The sequence below is a fragment of the Trachurus trachurus genome, assembly GCF_905171665.1.
Source record: "Trachurus trachurus genome assembly, chromosome: 6".
Lineage (NCBI taxonomy): Eukaryota > Metazoa > Chordata > Actinopteri > Carangiformes > Carangidae > Trachurus > Trachurus trachurus.
The window spans coordinates 35,074,163-35,091,247 of NC_139897.1; the positions used below are offsets into that span (position 1 = coordinate 35,074,163).

Consider the following 17,085-nt stretch of genomic DNA (forward strand, 5'->3'; position numbering starts at 1 on the left):
TTTTGGTCACAGAAAGAGTTTGACTATGCATACACTGCAATAAGGAATCCTATATTTTGTATTAATCAAGTAGACCTATGTTACTAATAAAGACTGTAGTAGACTTCAGTTCAACAATACAGGAAACCAAGCTACTTTGATAAATAACTGCAGTGTATAGGCTGTCATTCTTTGTATAATATCGTCACAGTCTTTGGACTAATTATCAGTAGTTTGACACCAGTCTGCTATATGCACTGTTTAATGAGCAATGGAAGGTTTGAAACGTGGGTTTATTGGACAGGCTGTTCTTTATGGCTGTGGAAGTTGTGCTTGAACTTTCCTTCCTCACTTTAAGTTCTGGTTTTTCATGTAGCATCTTTAACTGATAAAGTAGAAATGTTGAAGAAAAAAGATAAAAACAATCAATCTTTTGATATCTAACCTGTGTTCAAACACTGATGCCTTGATGTTTATTCACTGTTTACAATTAATGTATTAAACAGCTTTGGAGTAATTGTAATGGTTAAATGACTTGTTCCAGGGAGAATGGAGACTCTTTGCCTTCCACTGGGCGTCTCTTGGCTGAAAACCAACCTTGCAAGTTCGGAGCCTCTGACCCGGTGTCCCAGATATTATCTTGGTGGCACCGGGCTCTGTAACCCGTAATCTCTTGTTTCTGAAAGACACGACTATACAAATATACACATCCTAACATGTATATGAATAACACCGATCCATGCATTCCTTTTTTAAAAAGGGTTGGCAAAACTGTGAAAAGGTGACCAGACTTGCATAGTTCCCTTTCAACAAACATGTCTTATTTTCTTATGTAATTTCTAAATGTCTGTATACACTGCCTGTAAGTTACTGTAATATTTTCATAGAATGTTATATGAAAATTCAAAAAAAAAATAAAGCACTTTATATCTGACTCTACAGATGTTATTTGATCTGAATCAAAAACATTTTGCCTAGAAATTTTGTTGTTGAAAATATTTCTAATTATTTTTCATTGTCTTGTTTTTCATTTCCAATGTTTATCAGAGACACATTATATAGAAAAGTAAATTCTTCTGGTTAATGCTACTTGGAGACAACTGGTAGTAATGGACAGAACTGCAACTGGCTCTGTGACGGTCGGGTTGGTGGGAAAACGTGGACTAGCCAACGATTACCAATTAAGATTTTCTTATATAATTTAACGTTTCCAATCGGATGAATCTCTTACCAACTATTAGAAAACAGCAGCTAGCAGTAGCCAAATGCTTAGCTAGGCTCAAATGTGAAATAAAGAAAACGAAGCAGCAATAAATTAGAAAATGCCTCAGTAACAGTGTCTACTTTAAAAACAAAGGAAGAGCTAACAAAGCATCAGGGTTAACAGCTTGATGGCGGTTACTAGCCTTACTGCGAGCTAGCCCTACGTAGCTAGCAGTAGCTAGCTAAGTACAGTGGCAGTAGCTATAGGCTAGAGCTACTGGAGAAGCGGGGAGCATACATCAGTCCGACTGCCCAAAAGTCCGACAGCTCATTTTTCCGACTACCGATTCTATAGTGTTAAGGTTAGGTTTAGGGTAAGGTTAAGGGTTAGGGCTACTTAAGTCGGAGAAATGGGAGGTTGGACTAATGGACGCAAAAATAAAGAAATGTATGGTCGGAGAAATGGGTAGTCGGACAGACGCCATGCGCCCTGGAAGAGCAGCACTTAGCGGACGGCGTTGAACACAAAGAGCAAACAAAACACTGACCGAAGGATTTCAGCCTCTGCCAGGTATCAGCATCATGGAGGGTGATGAGTCTGGAGGTGAGATGGTCACCACGGGAAACTGCGCCACAATATTTACAAGGTGTTATATCATCATCATCATCATCTTCATCAGGGCTGTAGTGAGGGTTTACCAGGTGGCAACCCTCCGTGACGTCACCCATTGGTTTGTGAAGGGCCGTTTGTGAAGCCAGGAGATTGGCTTTCAGGGCGCCGCCATTTTTGATTTTTGGAGCCAGAAGAAACCATATTTGGACGAGGGGGCGGAGCTAAGGAGGTCGAGGGGCGGGTCGGACCCGTGTCTCCGAGGCTGCTAGTTTACCCAGCAACACCGGCTAACTGCCGAGCGGCTACGCTGCTAACACCGTTAGCATCTACAACTCGAGGTAAACTTTATATTTAATGGTGAAAGTAATCTCAGAAGCTTATTAAATACATGTCCATGTTTGAACTAGCCTACATAAGATCCCATGAGGAGTAATGTGACACGTTATTGTAGCCGATGTTAGCATTAATAAGCTAATGTAAAGCTGTGAAACGTATTATGATATTGTTTTAAATTGTTTTACAGAACCCAGAGACTAGTTTCTGTCTCAGACTGTAAAGCTGCAACACATTAAACTGTCATGGACTGAGACTGGTGGGTGACGGCTCCTGGACTTGACGTTACCTCACCTGCATCACCGATGATCGGCTGCTGCAGCCTGTCGACCACGTTACACTGCAGATTCACCCAGCTATTAGCTATTATTTTACATTCCTATTATATATATGCACGTCTTTTTTGCAGGTTACCAACATGATGATGTACTGGAAATTCAGCTAATACAATACAAGCTTGTCTTTTGACAGTATGGCTCACCTTAACATCATCCACAGCTTATAAAACGTTTTCAGTGCTGTAAAATGCTAAAATAAGTGCATCTTAAACCTGAAATTAATGTATTTACTAAGAATTGCTTCACTGATTTTGAATGGGCCAGATCTGTACAGTAACATGAATGCCAAGACACACTGCTGTAATCAATTAATTCAGGAAAAACTTACAGGACTATTTCTATGTATGCTTTCATTACACACAAGAAAAATACAAATGTTTAATCTTGTTACCCTCCTTGAAATGATAATAAAGCATCCAGAGATGAATATCAGAGCTTGTGCTTTCCTGATGTTTCTTGTCAACTAATCTATGATACTGAAAACAATAATTCACCAAAGTGTCACATTATATTGGCCACGAGGTTATGTTAAATATGTAAAAGAAATACTACAGTTTAATCACAGTAACTTTCTTTATTATTACATGTTCAATGATAACAATCATTGACTGAATAAAGCATTTGTATTAACTGGACTATGAAAATAGCTGCTTCAAAATCTTCACTGTCAATTTTAGGTTCACCCTAAAAGGTGTGAGGTCAAATGTGGACATAGAATAATAAAACAGTTGGTCTGTTCTCTCATCAGAGGTTTTCTGGTTTCATCATCATCACAGCAACACATGATGTCCTCCTTCTGTTGGCACCGGTCACTCAGTTCTCACAGTGGCTCCTTAGAATCACAGAAAAACACAAGAACTTAAATTAAAACATTGTTGAGAGGTGCAGGACTGTCTGCTTCAGTTTTTTGTGTGTGATTTTACAGCAGTAAATGACAAATCCCCACCTGTAGTTATCAGTAACGTTACAGTATGATAACGTTACGAGCAAGATAACAAGTTGATGGATAAACCTGGGGGCTTTGCAGCTTGTAGACCGATCCTACCGATCACTGTTCTGCTAAACATGACGCCGTGGTCGTTAAATATTAAACCGGATTTATCCCGGTCCGGTAAAAGTCGGAGACGAGCTAACGGTTAGCATGGCTAACACGGGAGCTAACACGGAGCTAACGGCAAGCTAACGTTAGCCGTGTAGCAAAGTGAATCGGTTATTCACATTAACTATAAATTAACTTGTCTTGGACGGTGACAGTCTCATGTTCTCCGGTCAGAACACACAGGAGAACACACAGGAAAGTAATCAGTGGTCTTCTGGAATATACAACAAATTAAATATAATTTTTACACATTCAGAAAAAGAAAAAAATAACTTACTCACCAAATCGTGATATCAGCTTCCTCCGGTCTGTTAGCACCGTCGGACGAATCATAAACGAAAAACTGGCTGAAATTAATTAACTGCCAACACTGTACCCGTGCTATCTATCATCCACACATATCGACAAAATATCAGAAATTAAATTAAAACTGACTGAACACAATACGCAAACGACGGGAGGTCCCCTCCGGTGTTAATCCTCGGTGTCTGATCCACTGTGTCTGACCTGTGACGTCTCAGTCATCAGGCTGTCAATCATATTCCGTGCTGGAAGGTGATTGGTCAGTTATATCAACCTTTAAGGATTAATATCTAATTAATTATATAATTTTTTTCAGATGGACCACCAGTTCATATTTAAGGATGAGGAACTTTAGCTTTTTAGACCGTTATCAGTTGTGAAAAAAAATTATTGATCGAGTATTTCATGATTGAAAATGAATGGGAGTGGATTGGAACCAGGGCTTCTTGGAAACACCCCTAGCGGATCTCGGGGGGATTGCAAGTAAAGTTACTTCCGCGTTGGCTTCACTTTTCAGACCGGAAGTCTACGTCCATTTTTTTTTACAGTCTATGGGGTTTACACATAAAAAACACAATTAGCCACCAAAGAGTCATGATTATTTATAGTTTAAACTTCAGGGTGATTATTGGGACATAAGGTTGAATGGGACAGTATAACGACACACACTTTATTTTCTTTCCTGATGAGTGAAAATACAAACTTTTATGTGGAGTCCTAGCCGTGGAACCCAGTAATCAAAATGACATGCCCTCATTGGTGTGACATCACGTATGTGGGCGGGGCAAGCATCAAACAGGAGGTTGACGCTGCAACATATGAGGAGAGGAAAATGACATAAGCTGTAGCAGGTTTTCATCATAAGGTCATAACATCGTCACAGCCAATACAGTCTATTGCATCAACCTTTGATGGAAACATGAATATTTACTACTGCAACATTACATTATATTTGCTATATATATTATTTAATATGACATTTTATTTGCTATTGCTATTTTGCTTTTTATTATGTAAATTAGTTCTTTATATTCTTATCCTGTTGTTATCGTATGTGTGTAATGCTGCTGCTGCATTGTAATTTCCCAGCTTGGGATAATAATAAATAATAATCAATAAGGTCTATCTATCTATCTATCTATCTATCTATCTATCTATCTATCTATCTATCTATCTATCTATCTATCTATCTATCTATCTATCAAAATCAGTAAAGATACAGTGGAAATATTGTGTGTAACGTCTGTGGCTCTATACCATTTTACATTTAAAAGGTGTTGTGACAATTTTCACACACACACACACACACACACACACACACACACACACACACACACACACACACACACACACTAGAAGGGGAGGAGCAGCTGAAAGCGAAAGTAGTTCAAGTCTCACTTCATAAGTGACAGGGGGAGTTCGCGGCGGTGGTAGCAGAGGTTTCCAGACGTCCCTCTCCCCAGTAACTCTGTCCAGCTCCGGCTGAGCGATCCCGAGTCATTCCCCCGGTCAGGAGCTTTAATTCCCCCAGCGGGTTCTGGTTCTGTTTCGTTCAGCAGAGAGTCAGACACCAGAACCGTCTCAACCGACTCGGTTCTACGCGGAGGATCAGCGGCTGGACTCTGAGCTGCTCGGCCGGGTCTCTGTGACTGAGCGCCGTGTCTTTATTATGGAGGACGCAACGCGTATCCAGGCTGTTTCCCAGGGAGTACGGAGGACTGGTCACCGTGGATCGGTACTCTGCTCCCTGTTGCTGTTCGGAGCAGCAGCAGTTAAGTCTGAGCTGGTGAGTGTTCACACATTATTACTCTTTTAGGAATTTCTGATGTTCAGACCTGTTATTGACCCGCGACTTAACAGCCTGTTAATTATACAGTCAGCCTCGTTTAGTACAAAAAGTTATTTTGACGTCCGCATTAAAACGTAGATTTTCTCCGTCTGAAGATGATAGAAAACACCGTGATTACTATCAATACTGTAGTGAAGGCATAAGCATCGCGCCATTTTTTCGAAAGTTATGACGTATGACTTCCTGATTGGTCGAGGGGAGCGGTATAAATACACACTGGGAACGACTTTGTAATTTAGTCGGTGAAGTAATTAATTACAGAGCTTTGTAAACACTGTAAACTAGTGACTTTGTGAAACAATGTGAGCTTGTGTCAGAAACACAGAGGGTGTGTTCACATATAAATGAACCTGCTTAGTTGAAAGAGTTTCTATTTGGTTTTTAAAAAGTCTCATATTAATGTGGATGAATCTACGTTACCCACTTGTTAATTAGTCCATTTTCAATAATTATATTGTTTTGTCTTTATTGTTATTTTGTTATTATTATTAGTGGTGTAAATGCTGGGCGAGTGGACGCTGCCCGGCGAGTCATGGGAGTAACGCTGCCGGATCACCGTTTATGGTCAGAACTACGATGGTATCTGATCGTCTTCCAACCTCTGACTTTCATTCTTGATGAATGAAAACATTCTTGGCAAATGTTTTCTCTTTCGTCCATCTTGCGCCGATCCAGGAATTTCACAGTGCGCGCAGAGGCCAGGGTTTCCCGCAGCGCTTTCCTGTTAAGGCGGCCGCCTAAACTAACGTCTTAAAAAAAAAAAAAAATCTATATACTAGCGATATTCGCCGTGTTACTCTGTCATGTTTTCTCCCTTTCATTCCATTTTCTTTTCATTTCATTCGGTCTGTTTACAGTTTATATTCTTATCTGGCGGCAATGCCCTCTCAGCCTGTGTGTCTCTGTTATTTTTAGTGTTGAGATGCTGAATGTCACATAACTTCCTGTTCTCCTCTCAGTACCTCCAGAGAGGCGGAGCTGGAACTGGTGGGTGGAACTGACCTGTGGTGCAGCTCCACCCTTGTGGTTCTGCAGCGAGCAGCACTTGTGTTGTTGCGCACTTATTATTCCTGGCCCTCTGATTGGCTCCTGTCCTTCCTGGTGGAGTTTCCTCCAGTTAAAACAATAAAAGTCACAAGAGAAGTGATATTTACAGTGGCTGCCTGTAAAATCATGTCAGCAGTGTTGAAGTCAGAGTTCGTGTCTGTTGTTTTGTCAGACAACATTTTTAAAGAGACGGAGCAGCAGCAAAGTTTGATTTGAGCTGGTGAGTGTGAACACAACATTATTATTATTATTAGGGCCACAGGGCCTATTATTGGGCTGTTATTATTATTGTTATAACTAGAGTGTAAAGAGTGAGAGTGAGTTTGTCAGAGTGAACTTGTGTCCACACAGAGACACTGAGAGGAAAGAAGGAAACAGAGTGTGTCGTTTTGTGAACGAAGCAACAAAGAGGAGGTTTTAAGATTAAAGGAGCAGAGAGAGCTGCTCCAGATGTTCATGCATCAAAGTGTGTGTGTGTGTGTGTGTGTGTGTGTGTGTGTGTGTGTGTGTGTGTGTGTGTGTGTGTGTGTGTGTGTGTGTGTGTGTGTGTGTGTGTGTGTTAGAAGAGGACGGGATAAATTCACCTGTGAAGTTGTTAAAAAACAACAATACCAAAAAAACAAACATGAATCTGTGCATCTCCAATGTGAACTGGTTTACATCTTGACTCTGGGTTGATGTGATGATGCTTCTTCTTGTCTTGTGCATTCAGAAAGTTTGATAAATTGTGTATATAATGGCGAGGGGGAGGGGAGGGCGCTGTGTTTTTGTGTTTCTCCATTTTAGAGTAGACAGCAGCAGCAGTTCACTTTCAGCTGCTGAGTGTTATAATGAGAAGGTGAAAGTAATAATTAAATGTGTGTTTCCTGTTATTGTTCCTTGTGTGTCCTCAGCTGGTTGTCTGTCTCAGAGTTTAGAGCAGCTACAAACCTGTCAACCTGTAAACTGTCTCAGTGTTTAGAGTTGAGCTAAACTTCACTTCCTGTTTCTGCTTCTGTTGTGGCGCAGTTGATTTTCTGAGCTGAGGAACATGGAGGAGATTTTAAGATGGTGCTGATTAAAGAAGCAGAGAGAGAAAGAACGGTTCAACAATGAGCTGAGAGCTACAGACAGAGGAGGGAGGTGGAAAGAGACGAGTTTGTCCACTGTGTGTTTGTCCACTGTGTGTGTGTGTGTGTGCATGTGATTCCTGCTATTATATACTTGGATCTGTCATGAACAGTTTGTCCTTACTCTTGTGTTTTTTTGTTCTGTGTGTAGACTCAGGTAGACGTTCATGTGTCACTGTTTAATTCAGCTTCAGCTGCAGCAAGAAGTAAACACAGGATTACAGCTAAATTAATGTGAACTTCTTTAAACTGGGCTCTCTTCATTGGACTTACATATTGTATCCATTTGTTTGTCAGTTTCTCACTGGACATTTTGTCTGTTTACAGTTCATATTCTTAAAAGAAAAATCATGTGAGCAGTGTTGAATTCAGAGACTCAGTCCTTCACAAGTCAAAAGTGAAAGTGTTTAGTTCGTGTCTGTTGTTGTCAGACGCCATTTTAAAGTGAGTGAGCAGCAGTAAAGTGTGATCTGACATGGAGAGCATGAACACAATATTATCATCATTATTATTAGAGTGTAAAGAGTGAGAGTGAGTTTGTCAGAGTGAACTTGTGTCCACACAGAGAAACTGAGAGGAAAGAAGGAAACAGAAACCAGAGTGTGATGTAGTTGATAAAGCTCCTGTCCATCCCGGTGGACTTTCCTCCTGTTAGTCATGATAGAAGTGATAATAGCAGTAGCTGCATGTCAAATCATGTGAGCAGTGTTGAAGTGAGTGACTCTGTCCAGAGTCATAGTTTTAATAACAAGGTGCAACCGGTTAAAAAGGACACACACACACACACACTGAGAGGGGAGGAGCAAGTGTTTAGTTCGTGTCTTTGTTATTGTTGTTGTGTCAGACGCCATTTTAAAGAAACGGAGCAGCAGTAAAGTTTGATCTGAGCTGGTGAGTGTGAACACAACATTATTATTATTAGGGCCACAGGGCCTATTATTGGGCTGTTATTATTATGTTATTAATTTTATAACTAGAGTGTAAAGAGTGAGAGTGAGTTTTGTCAAGAGTGAAAAAAACTAAACATGAATCTGTCGATCTACAACGTGAACTGGTTTACATCTTGACTCTGGGTTGACGGTGTTGATGTGATGATGCTTCTTCTTGTCTTGTGCATTCAGAAAGGTTGATAAATTATGCAGATAATGGCATGTTTATTTTAATAGGGGGGTTGGAACTGAGGCATGTTCAGTCAAAATACAATTTATTATCATTATTATTATTAATATTCAGTGTATTGGACTTTTTTTGTATTTTATGTAAATCCAGAGGCAGGGTTGTTGTTGTGTTTCTCCATTTTAGAGTAGACAGAGCAGCAGCTTTTTTAAATTTAAACAAAATAAACTAGAGCAACAATAACTGTCATTTTTAAATTGTGTTTTATATTGTTTTCATATATTTTGCTGATCGCAATATAGAATGTGAGTGTGACAATACAAAGACCATTTTAACTGTGAAAACAGCGTAGACCTATTCAGGATTTGTGTTTGAGCAACTGATATATAACAGGAGAAACACTGAAATACTTTATTCATGGCCACATCAAAGTGAAATTATTAACTTTACTGTTTATCCATCTGATTATCTGCCCTGCTGCGAGCGCACAACTTCTTTCAGTGGTCTGCATAGACTCTAGAGAAAAGTAAAATATATAGCCTAAGCCTAGGCTATAGCCTAATAAATGACCTCCTGACGTGAGTCGGATCAACAGGTGAGCAGCGTATCCTCTCAGCTGAACATCTGTAGCCTAGGCGGAGACGCTCAGAGAGAAAGTAAATAGCAGCGGATCAGTGTGATCTCTCCCTCCGGTCAAACGCTCTGTTCTGATCCAGCTCCACTGGACTTTCAAAGTAAAGGTCATGCTAGGGCTGGGCGATATGAGAAAAAATCCTATCACGATAATCTTTTTCATATCAGTCGATATCGATATATATTACGATATAACTCAAGTCACTATTTTTGTCAAGCCTAAATGTTCTATCATACTCACAAGTGAGTTTTTGATTTAAATATTTATTTTCTGTCAAAAACTGAACATGGAGATGTAATGATGAACATATAATAAAAGCAGTGAGTAATAACAGTTTCAGATAAATAAAACTGGTATTATAGCCTATATTTATACAACAGTTAGTATAGGCCTACCAACCAAATAATTTGATTGGACAAGAGACATACATGAGTGCTGATAAACAGTACAACAGCACTGGGTCTTTTTACAGACATTATCACTCTGCTGTTCAGGTGTTCTTTAACATTACATCAGACAGGAGTTAAATCAGAGCCACACTCCCCATACAGGAGCTGCCCCATCTCTCTGCTGCTGCTACAGTTATAAACGGACCTGAAAATTAAAACCTGGACCTGACGTGGCCCGTCTAATTAGCGATCATTCTCAGCCTAAAACCGACTGAAAAAGAAAAAGGAAGAGTAATCGTCGCTGTTAGCGCTTGCTTCGCCAGTGGTCAGTGTTTAGGTCGGCACAGTTGAACAGTTGCGGTGCGTCTGTCAGTGTGAACACAACAGTCGCTCCAGTGTGAGCAGCAGCAGCAGCAGCAGCAGCAGCAGCAGCAGCAGCAGCAGCAGCAGCAGCGGAGCGGCCACGCCGTGACTGCGCTCCCTTTGATGTGTGACGGCGAGCCGCTCCGACTGCCTGCTGTCTCCGTGGTTAAAGTTTAGCGTTGTTTACAGTACTGTATCTCGGGGTTAATGTAAACATGACGTACCACGCCTGTTTTCACGGTCAATCGTCCAAGTTCTCCTACATTTTTTCTTTCGAGGCAACACTCATCCCCTCTCTTTTTTTTCCGGCGATGTCCTGCTGCAGACGCGCACGGCTGCAGCAGCCCAAACATTAGGTACCACGTGTTGTTGTGTTGTCTTGAATGTCTTCCTGTGCTGTGTCAACCTAACCTGCTGGCTCAGCCATTGGTCCAGCGCAGCGCAACTCTCTTTTAATTGGCTGTTAATTATTTTCTGTCAAAACATGAATGAATGAAACCTATCGACTTTCTATCGACCACGTTTCATATTGCTATTGAGTAACGTTATATCGCGATATATATCGTTATCGTTTTATCGCCCAGCCCTAGGTCATGCCAGCTGTAAAATTAGTTAAATAGTGAAACAGCACCGCTTTTATTGCCGATTTTAGGATGAAACTCTGAACAAAGATGTGTGATGTTGTGCCGTTAGTCGAACATTGTGTTGTTATTTTTCTCCATTTTAAAGTAAACAGAGCAGCAGCTTACTTTCAGCTACTGAGTGTTAATGAAAAGGTTCCTGTTATTTTTCCTTGTGTGTCCTCAGCAGATTGTTTGTCCTAATCTTCCTGGTCTCTCTCTCAGACTGACTGGAGCCCTGAAGATGGCTGCCCCCTGTGTGGATGTCAGACCACCGTCTTCTGGATCCATCTGTCTGTCTATGAAGAGTGGCTGGTCCAAAGATGAACCTCCATGGTTCGGTCCTGGACCAGGACCATCAGACACAAAGTAAGAGACGGTTTCTACTGTTAATTGAACTGAAGACTTGAAGATCTGATCATCACTAAAATGTCTGAGGTGTAGAGAGCTCAAAAACAAGGGACATGCTCAGTTCATACTGACATTTAAGGTGGATTGGTTGATTTCCAGATGCCAGATGAGTATTGATCAATGATCGATGTGATCTAAATAAAAACATGTTTGTGTTTGCAGAGGTCAGAACCAGAGACTGAGAGCAGAGTCTCCAGGATCCATCTGTCTGTCCATGAAGAGTGACCGGTCCAAAGCAGAACCTATTTACTTCAGACCTGGACCTGGATCTGGACCTAAACCTCCAGACAAAAAGTAAGAGAGGGTTTCTTCTATAAACTGAGCTGAAGATGATTCAGTCGTTAGACTCATGTGAAGGAAACAGAGAGATACCAGGAACCAGATCCATCAGGTTCACAACAAACCTCAGAGACAGAAACATGCACACACACTCTGTCCATCAGACTGATGAAGCACAGCGTCCTCATGTTCCTGTGTCATCGGCCTCAGTCAGTGTGAACGTTGCTGCACCAGCACTTTAATGACCCACACGTCTGAGCCTTTAACTGAAGTCACAGTAGAGACTAAAGCAGCTGATACACAAAGACTTTTATTTTGAAAAGTCAGGAACCAGACAGGAGTGATCAGTGTTTCCTGTTTCCTGTCTGTGACTGTCTGAGCTTCTCCACAACATGTAGTGAAGCTCAGGTGGAGCTGCTGAAGCTTCTGTTGTCAGCTTCAGTCTCCTCACACTGGATCAGAGCTCCAACACAGGTTGATTAGAGCCACACAGCAGCGTCTGGATGAGGAGCTCATTAGTTAAAGAGCTGATAGGACTCAGTCCAGAACCAACATCAAACACATGATCAGTGTCTGAAAGAGGAAAACACCACCAACAGTTTCTCCATCATTTCACACATTTGGAGTAAAAACCAGACGAGACGACGCAGAACTGAAGAGACTCAAACTAACAGGGAGTTTGTTTTAGAGTCCAGATTTAAGGTCAACAGAGAAACAGAGACAGAAACCAGACCAGTTCAGGACCAGGGGTCTCATTTATAACCGTTGCGTACGCACAAAACGGGCCTGAAAGTGGCGTACGTGACTTTCCACGCCAAGGTTGTGATGGAAAAGGGGAATTGGCGACACAGACGGTGTGGTGGTGAACTGAAGTCAGACTCAGGAAATGGAGAGTGAGAAGAACAATTATGTTTTTATTATCGGCCGCTAATTTCAAGATCCATGTTGCCACGGTGATTTAATTCAACAGCGTTATTTTGCATCAGACTGGTGTTTCAGAAACATCTTCTTAGAATCTAACTGAAAATTCAAAATCAAAATTCCTTCTCTATATTTAATCACCACCATCTCTCCGTCATATTGTCCACTCCCAGAGCGCAGGAGGAGGAGACGACGGCGCAGAATAAATACACGGTGTAAAGAACTATATGTTCCTGTGATACTGTGTGAACATATGATCGAGAGTCAATATAATCTCAAAGCCTGGGGAAAAAAATCCAGTAATCGTTAGCACAATTGTTACATTCTGTTTTCTTGTAAGAGAAGTGTCATGTTTGATCATTCCTCAGAATGTAACTGATTCTGCTAATTATTCAAAGTTTTATCGATCGGTATAATTACTGAAAATATATGAATACAGCGGAGAGCCCCGTGCATAATTCTGCACCACGGCACCGCTGGAGGAGAAAGGAGGGAGAGGGAGACCATGATGAATGGTTAATAACTCGTTTCAGATTAGAACTGTTGTCATTGTTGTAAATGTGCCGAACCGGGTCCAGCATTTGAGAGGGCAGCGCACTGAAACCCGCGTGTATGCGTGTGTCTGTGCCGCTGACGCCGTTAACAGCCTGCACCACCTGCAGCTAATTCACAACACGGAAAGAACAAGAGCACATCAGGCTCATTTACATGCAAATCGCATTCATGTGGTGGTTTGCATTGACCATCTGCGGTTAAAACAGGGCGTGTACAGGGCGGAACGTGAAGCGGATTCAGCTGCGCACACTTGACCCTTCGCCAACGGCTATTGTCCAATCCTACGTTAGCAACCGTAACTATAGGCCTGGCAAGCGAGCTGACTTTTTTTTCGACTTGAGCAAGTGTAAATATGGGGATAACCATATGTTCACCTCCGAAATGACAGCTGTACTTTTAGGGCTCTTACCTGGGCTTTTAGGCGAGGGATCCTCCAGGCAGGGACTGCTTTCACTGACTGATACAGCGGTGGGAGAGAAAAAACAGCAGCGAAAGCTGTATGTGGTTCACAATCGCCCAAAAACTTGCAGTTTGACAACGTTTCATGACCAGTGAGATGACCTAAGTCTTCGTGGGTTGATAGATGGTAAAATGACCGGTCCTTACTGCTGCTCTGTACATTGTCCAGTCGTGTCGTTGAACAGATGTTTTATCCTCCTGCACGAGTCACGTCACTGAAAACTATGAATGATCTTTGTGACTTCTTCTCTCTATTATCTCAGAACAGTTTATCCAGAAATCTGCTGATATTTCCTTTGAAATCGATACCAAATACTGCGAGGAGCATGGCTGGGAGTGAAAGCTTGCCCGGCGTAGCAACAGTAACCAAGGGGGCAGGGCTTACGCGAAGGGTCACTTGTAGGTACTCTGTGATTTATAAAGGGAAGTTTGCTTAGAAGTGTGCGTGCGCATGGTTTTATAAATCTGAATATTTTTGGCGCACACAAAACTTGGCTTTTGGGCGTACACTTTTAGTAACGATCCCACGCACAGTTTTATAAATGAGACCCCAGGTCTTCATTCAGCTGGTCTCTCTACACTCGTCTTCCTCTACTTTCTCTCTCTCTGCTCCTCTGCTTACTGAAGCCCCGCCCCCTGGTTAACAACCAATCAGAGCTCAGATGTGGAGCTGTGACATGTTGTTGATCCAGAAATGTCTTGACAGGAGGAAGAGGAGTGGTGTCTCTGTGGACCAGCAGCTGTCCTGCTGTGGTCTCTGTCAGGACGTCCTGAAGGATCCAGTCTCCACCAGCTGTGGACACTGGTTCTGCAGACGGTGCTTCACCTCAGACTGGGACCAGTCTGGTTATTCAGGACCCCCCTCCTGTCCCCAGTGTGGAAAAAGACCCAGAAGAGGTGAGCTGCAGACAGCCAATCAGAGCAGCTGTGGACAAAGTGAGACTGAACATCTGTCTGCTGATGTGGTCATTTGTGAAACCAGGACATGTTGTTTTCTCCAGAGTCATTGTTCCATCACACAGCGCTGACATCTAAGATGATGATTCAAACCTTCTCTTTGTTGTCTGTAGTTTTTCTGTGGTTGATGAAAATAATCTGATCAGATTGTCAGACTCTCTGTCTTCAGTCTGACTCTGTCTCTTCTCTCTCAGCAGATCGTGGTCTGCAGGAGGTTTTAGATCAACATAAGATCAGTCTGAGGAGCAGATGTGAACGAGTGACTGAAGGAACTGACGGAACACGAAGTGGAATCCATCTTAGCAAGGTCTACACTGAGCTCTACGTCACAGAGGGACAGAGTGAAGAGGTTAATACCCAACATGAAGTGAGACAGCTGGAGACAATGTCCAAGAAGAAGACCCTCCGTGACACTCCAATCAAGTGCAACGACATCTTTAAAGACTCACCTGTCCAACAGAGAGAGGACGTCTCTACGGTTTCAGCTGTCCAACAGAGAAATGTCTCATCTGTCAAACGTAGAAACATCTCTAAAGCCCGACCTGTAAAATGGAGATACAAGTTCTCTAAAGCCTTACCTGTCAAACGGAGACAAGCCATCTCTGTACTCTTACCTGACCAACAGAGACGCCATATCTCTGAAACATTACCTGTCCAACAAAAACAGGACATCTCTAAAGCATCACATATCCAACAGACATATGACATCTTTAAATTCTTACCTGACCAAAGAAGACGTCACATCCCTAAAGCCTTACCCGTCCACCAGAGAGAGGACGTCTCTACGGTCTCACCTGTCCAACAGAGACCCATCAGGGTGGTTCTGACCAACGGCGTCGCTGGCGTTGGAAAAACCTTCTGGGTGCAGAAGTTCACTCTGGACTGGGCCGAGGGCTTGGAGAACCAAGATGTCAGTCTGCTGGTTCCTCTTTCGTTCAGGGAGCTGAACCTGATCAGAGATCAGCGGTTGAGTCTTCTCAGGCTGCTCCATGTTTTCCATCCAACATTACAGAAGGTCACAGCAGAGCAGCTGGCTGTCTGTAAACTTCTCTTCATCTTTGACGGCCTGGATGAAAGCCGACTGTCACTAGACTTCAACAACAGGGAGGTTGTGTCTGATGTCACACAGACGTCATCAGTCAACGTGCTGCTGACAAACCTCATCCAGGGGAATCTGCTTCCCTCAGCTCTGGTCTGGATCACCTCCAGACCTGCAGCAGCCAATCAGATCCCTTCTACATGTGTTGACAGGGTAACAGAGGTCCGAGGCTTCACTAACGCCCAGATGGAGGAGTACTTCAGGAGGAGGTCCAGTGATGAAGATCTGTCCAGCAGAATCATCTCACACATCAAGGCGTCCAGGAGCCTCCACATCATGTGTCAAGTCCCAGTCTTCTGCTGGATCAGTGCTACAGTTCTGGAGCACATGTTGACCACAGACCAGAGAGGAGAGCTGCCCAAGACCACGACTGACATGTACTCGCACTTCCTGCTGGTCCAGACAAAGAGGAAGAAGAACAAGTATGGTGAAGGACATGAGACGAGTCCACAGGAGCTGACGGGGGCCGACAGGGAAGTTCTTCTGAAGCTGGGGAGGCTGGCGTTTGAACAGCTGGAGGAAGGAAACATCATGTTCTACCAAGAAGACCTGGAGCAGTGTGGTCTGGATGTCACAGAGGCCTTGGTGAACTCAGGACTCTGTACTGAGATCTTCAAAAGAGAGAGTGTGATCTTCCAGAAAACAGTCTACTGCTTTGTTCATCTGAGTGTTCAGGAGTTTCTGGCTGCAGTCTACATGTTCCACTGTTTCACCAACAGGAACACACAGGTCCTTGAGAAGTTCCTGGGAGAACAACATGTTGATTCAACCCTTGATGACTTCCTGAAGAGAGTCTTGAAGAAATCCCTCAGCAGTAAAAACGGTCACCTGGACCTGTTTGTTCGCTTCCTTCATGGCCTCTCTCTGGAGTCCAACCAGAGGCTGTTAGGAGGTCTGCTGGGTCAGACAGACAACAGTCCAGAAACCATCCAGAGAACCATCAACGACCTGAAGAAGATGAACAGTTATTTTATTTCTCCTGACAGAAGTATCAACATCTTCCACTGTCTGACGGAGATGAAGGACCAGTCAGTTCATCAGGAGATCCAACAGTTCCTCAAGTCAGAGAACAGATCAGAGGAACTCTCTGAGATCCAGTGTTCAGCTCTGGCCTACATGCTGCTGATGTCAGAGCAGGTTCTGGACCAGTTGGACCTGAAGAAGTACAACACATTATTGGAGGGACGACGGAGACTGATCCCAGCTGTGAGGAACTGCAGGAAAGCTCGGTGAGTCCAGACATGATCATTATGGTTATTGATCAACAGATCAGTCAATCTGTCTTTCTTGCATGTGTATTGTGATGGCATGTTCTCCTGAGCTTCTGTTTCTGTACCTGAAAAGGTCCAGATTACAGTTCTTCATCAGGCCCAGTGTGTGTCTTGGGAATCAGTCCAATTTTCAAATCC

At 42.7% G+C, this 17,085-nt stretch overlaps 1 protein-coding gene across 5 annotated transcripts in view; it reads left to right on the forward strand.

Annotated features, from left to right (window-relative positions):
* LOC310987555 (protein NLRC3-like) overlaps window positions 1-17,085 on the forward strand; it is a 49,840-nt gene that overhangs the window by 16,888 nt on the left and 15,867 nt on the right. Inside the window, exons 1-5 of one of the 5 annotated variants that reach the window (XM_083973871.1) lie at window positions 6,842-6,984; window positions 11,186-11,364; window positions 11,569-11,700; window positions 14,327-14,556; window positions 14,772-16,905. In XM_083973871.1, the coding sequence (XP_083829997.1) occupies window positions 11,240-11,364; window positions 11,569-11,700; window positions 14,327-14,556; window positions 14,772-16,905 (2,621 nt within the window). In that variant the 5' untranslated portion in view covers window positions 6,842-6,984; window positions 11,186-11,239. Of the gene's footprint in view, window positions 1-6,841; window positions 6,985-8,696; window positions 8,765-11,185; window positions 11,365-11,568; window positions 11,701-14,326; window positions 14,557-14,771; window positions 16,906-17,085 lie in introns of those variants that run through there. The other 4 variants (XM_083973869.1, XM_083973870.1, XM_083973868.1 and 1 more) reach the window with 4 other exon arrangements.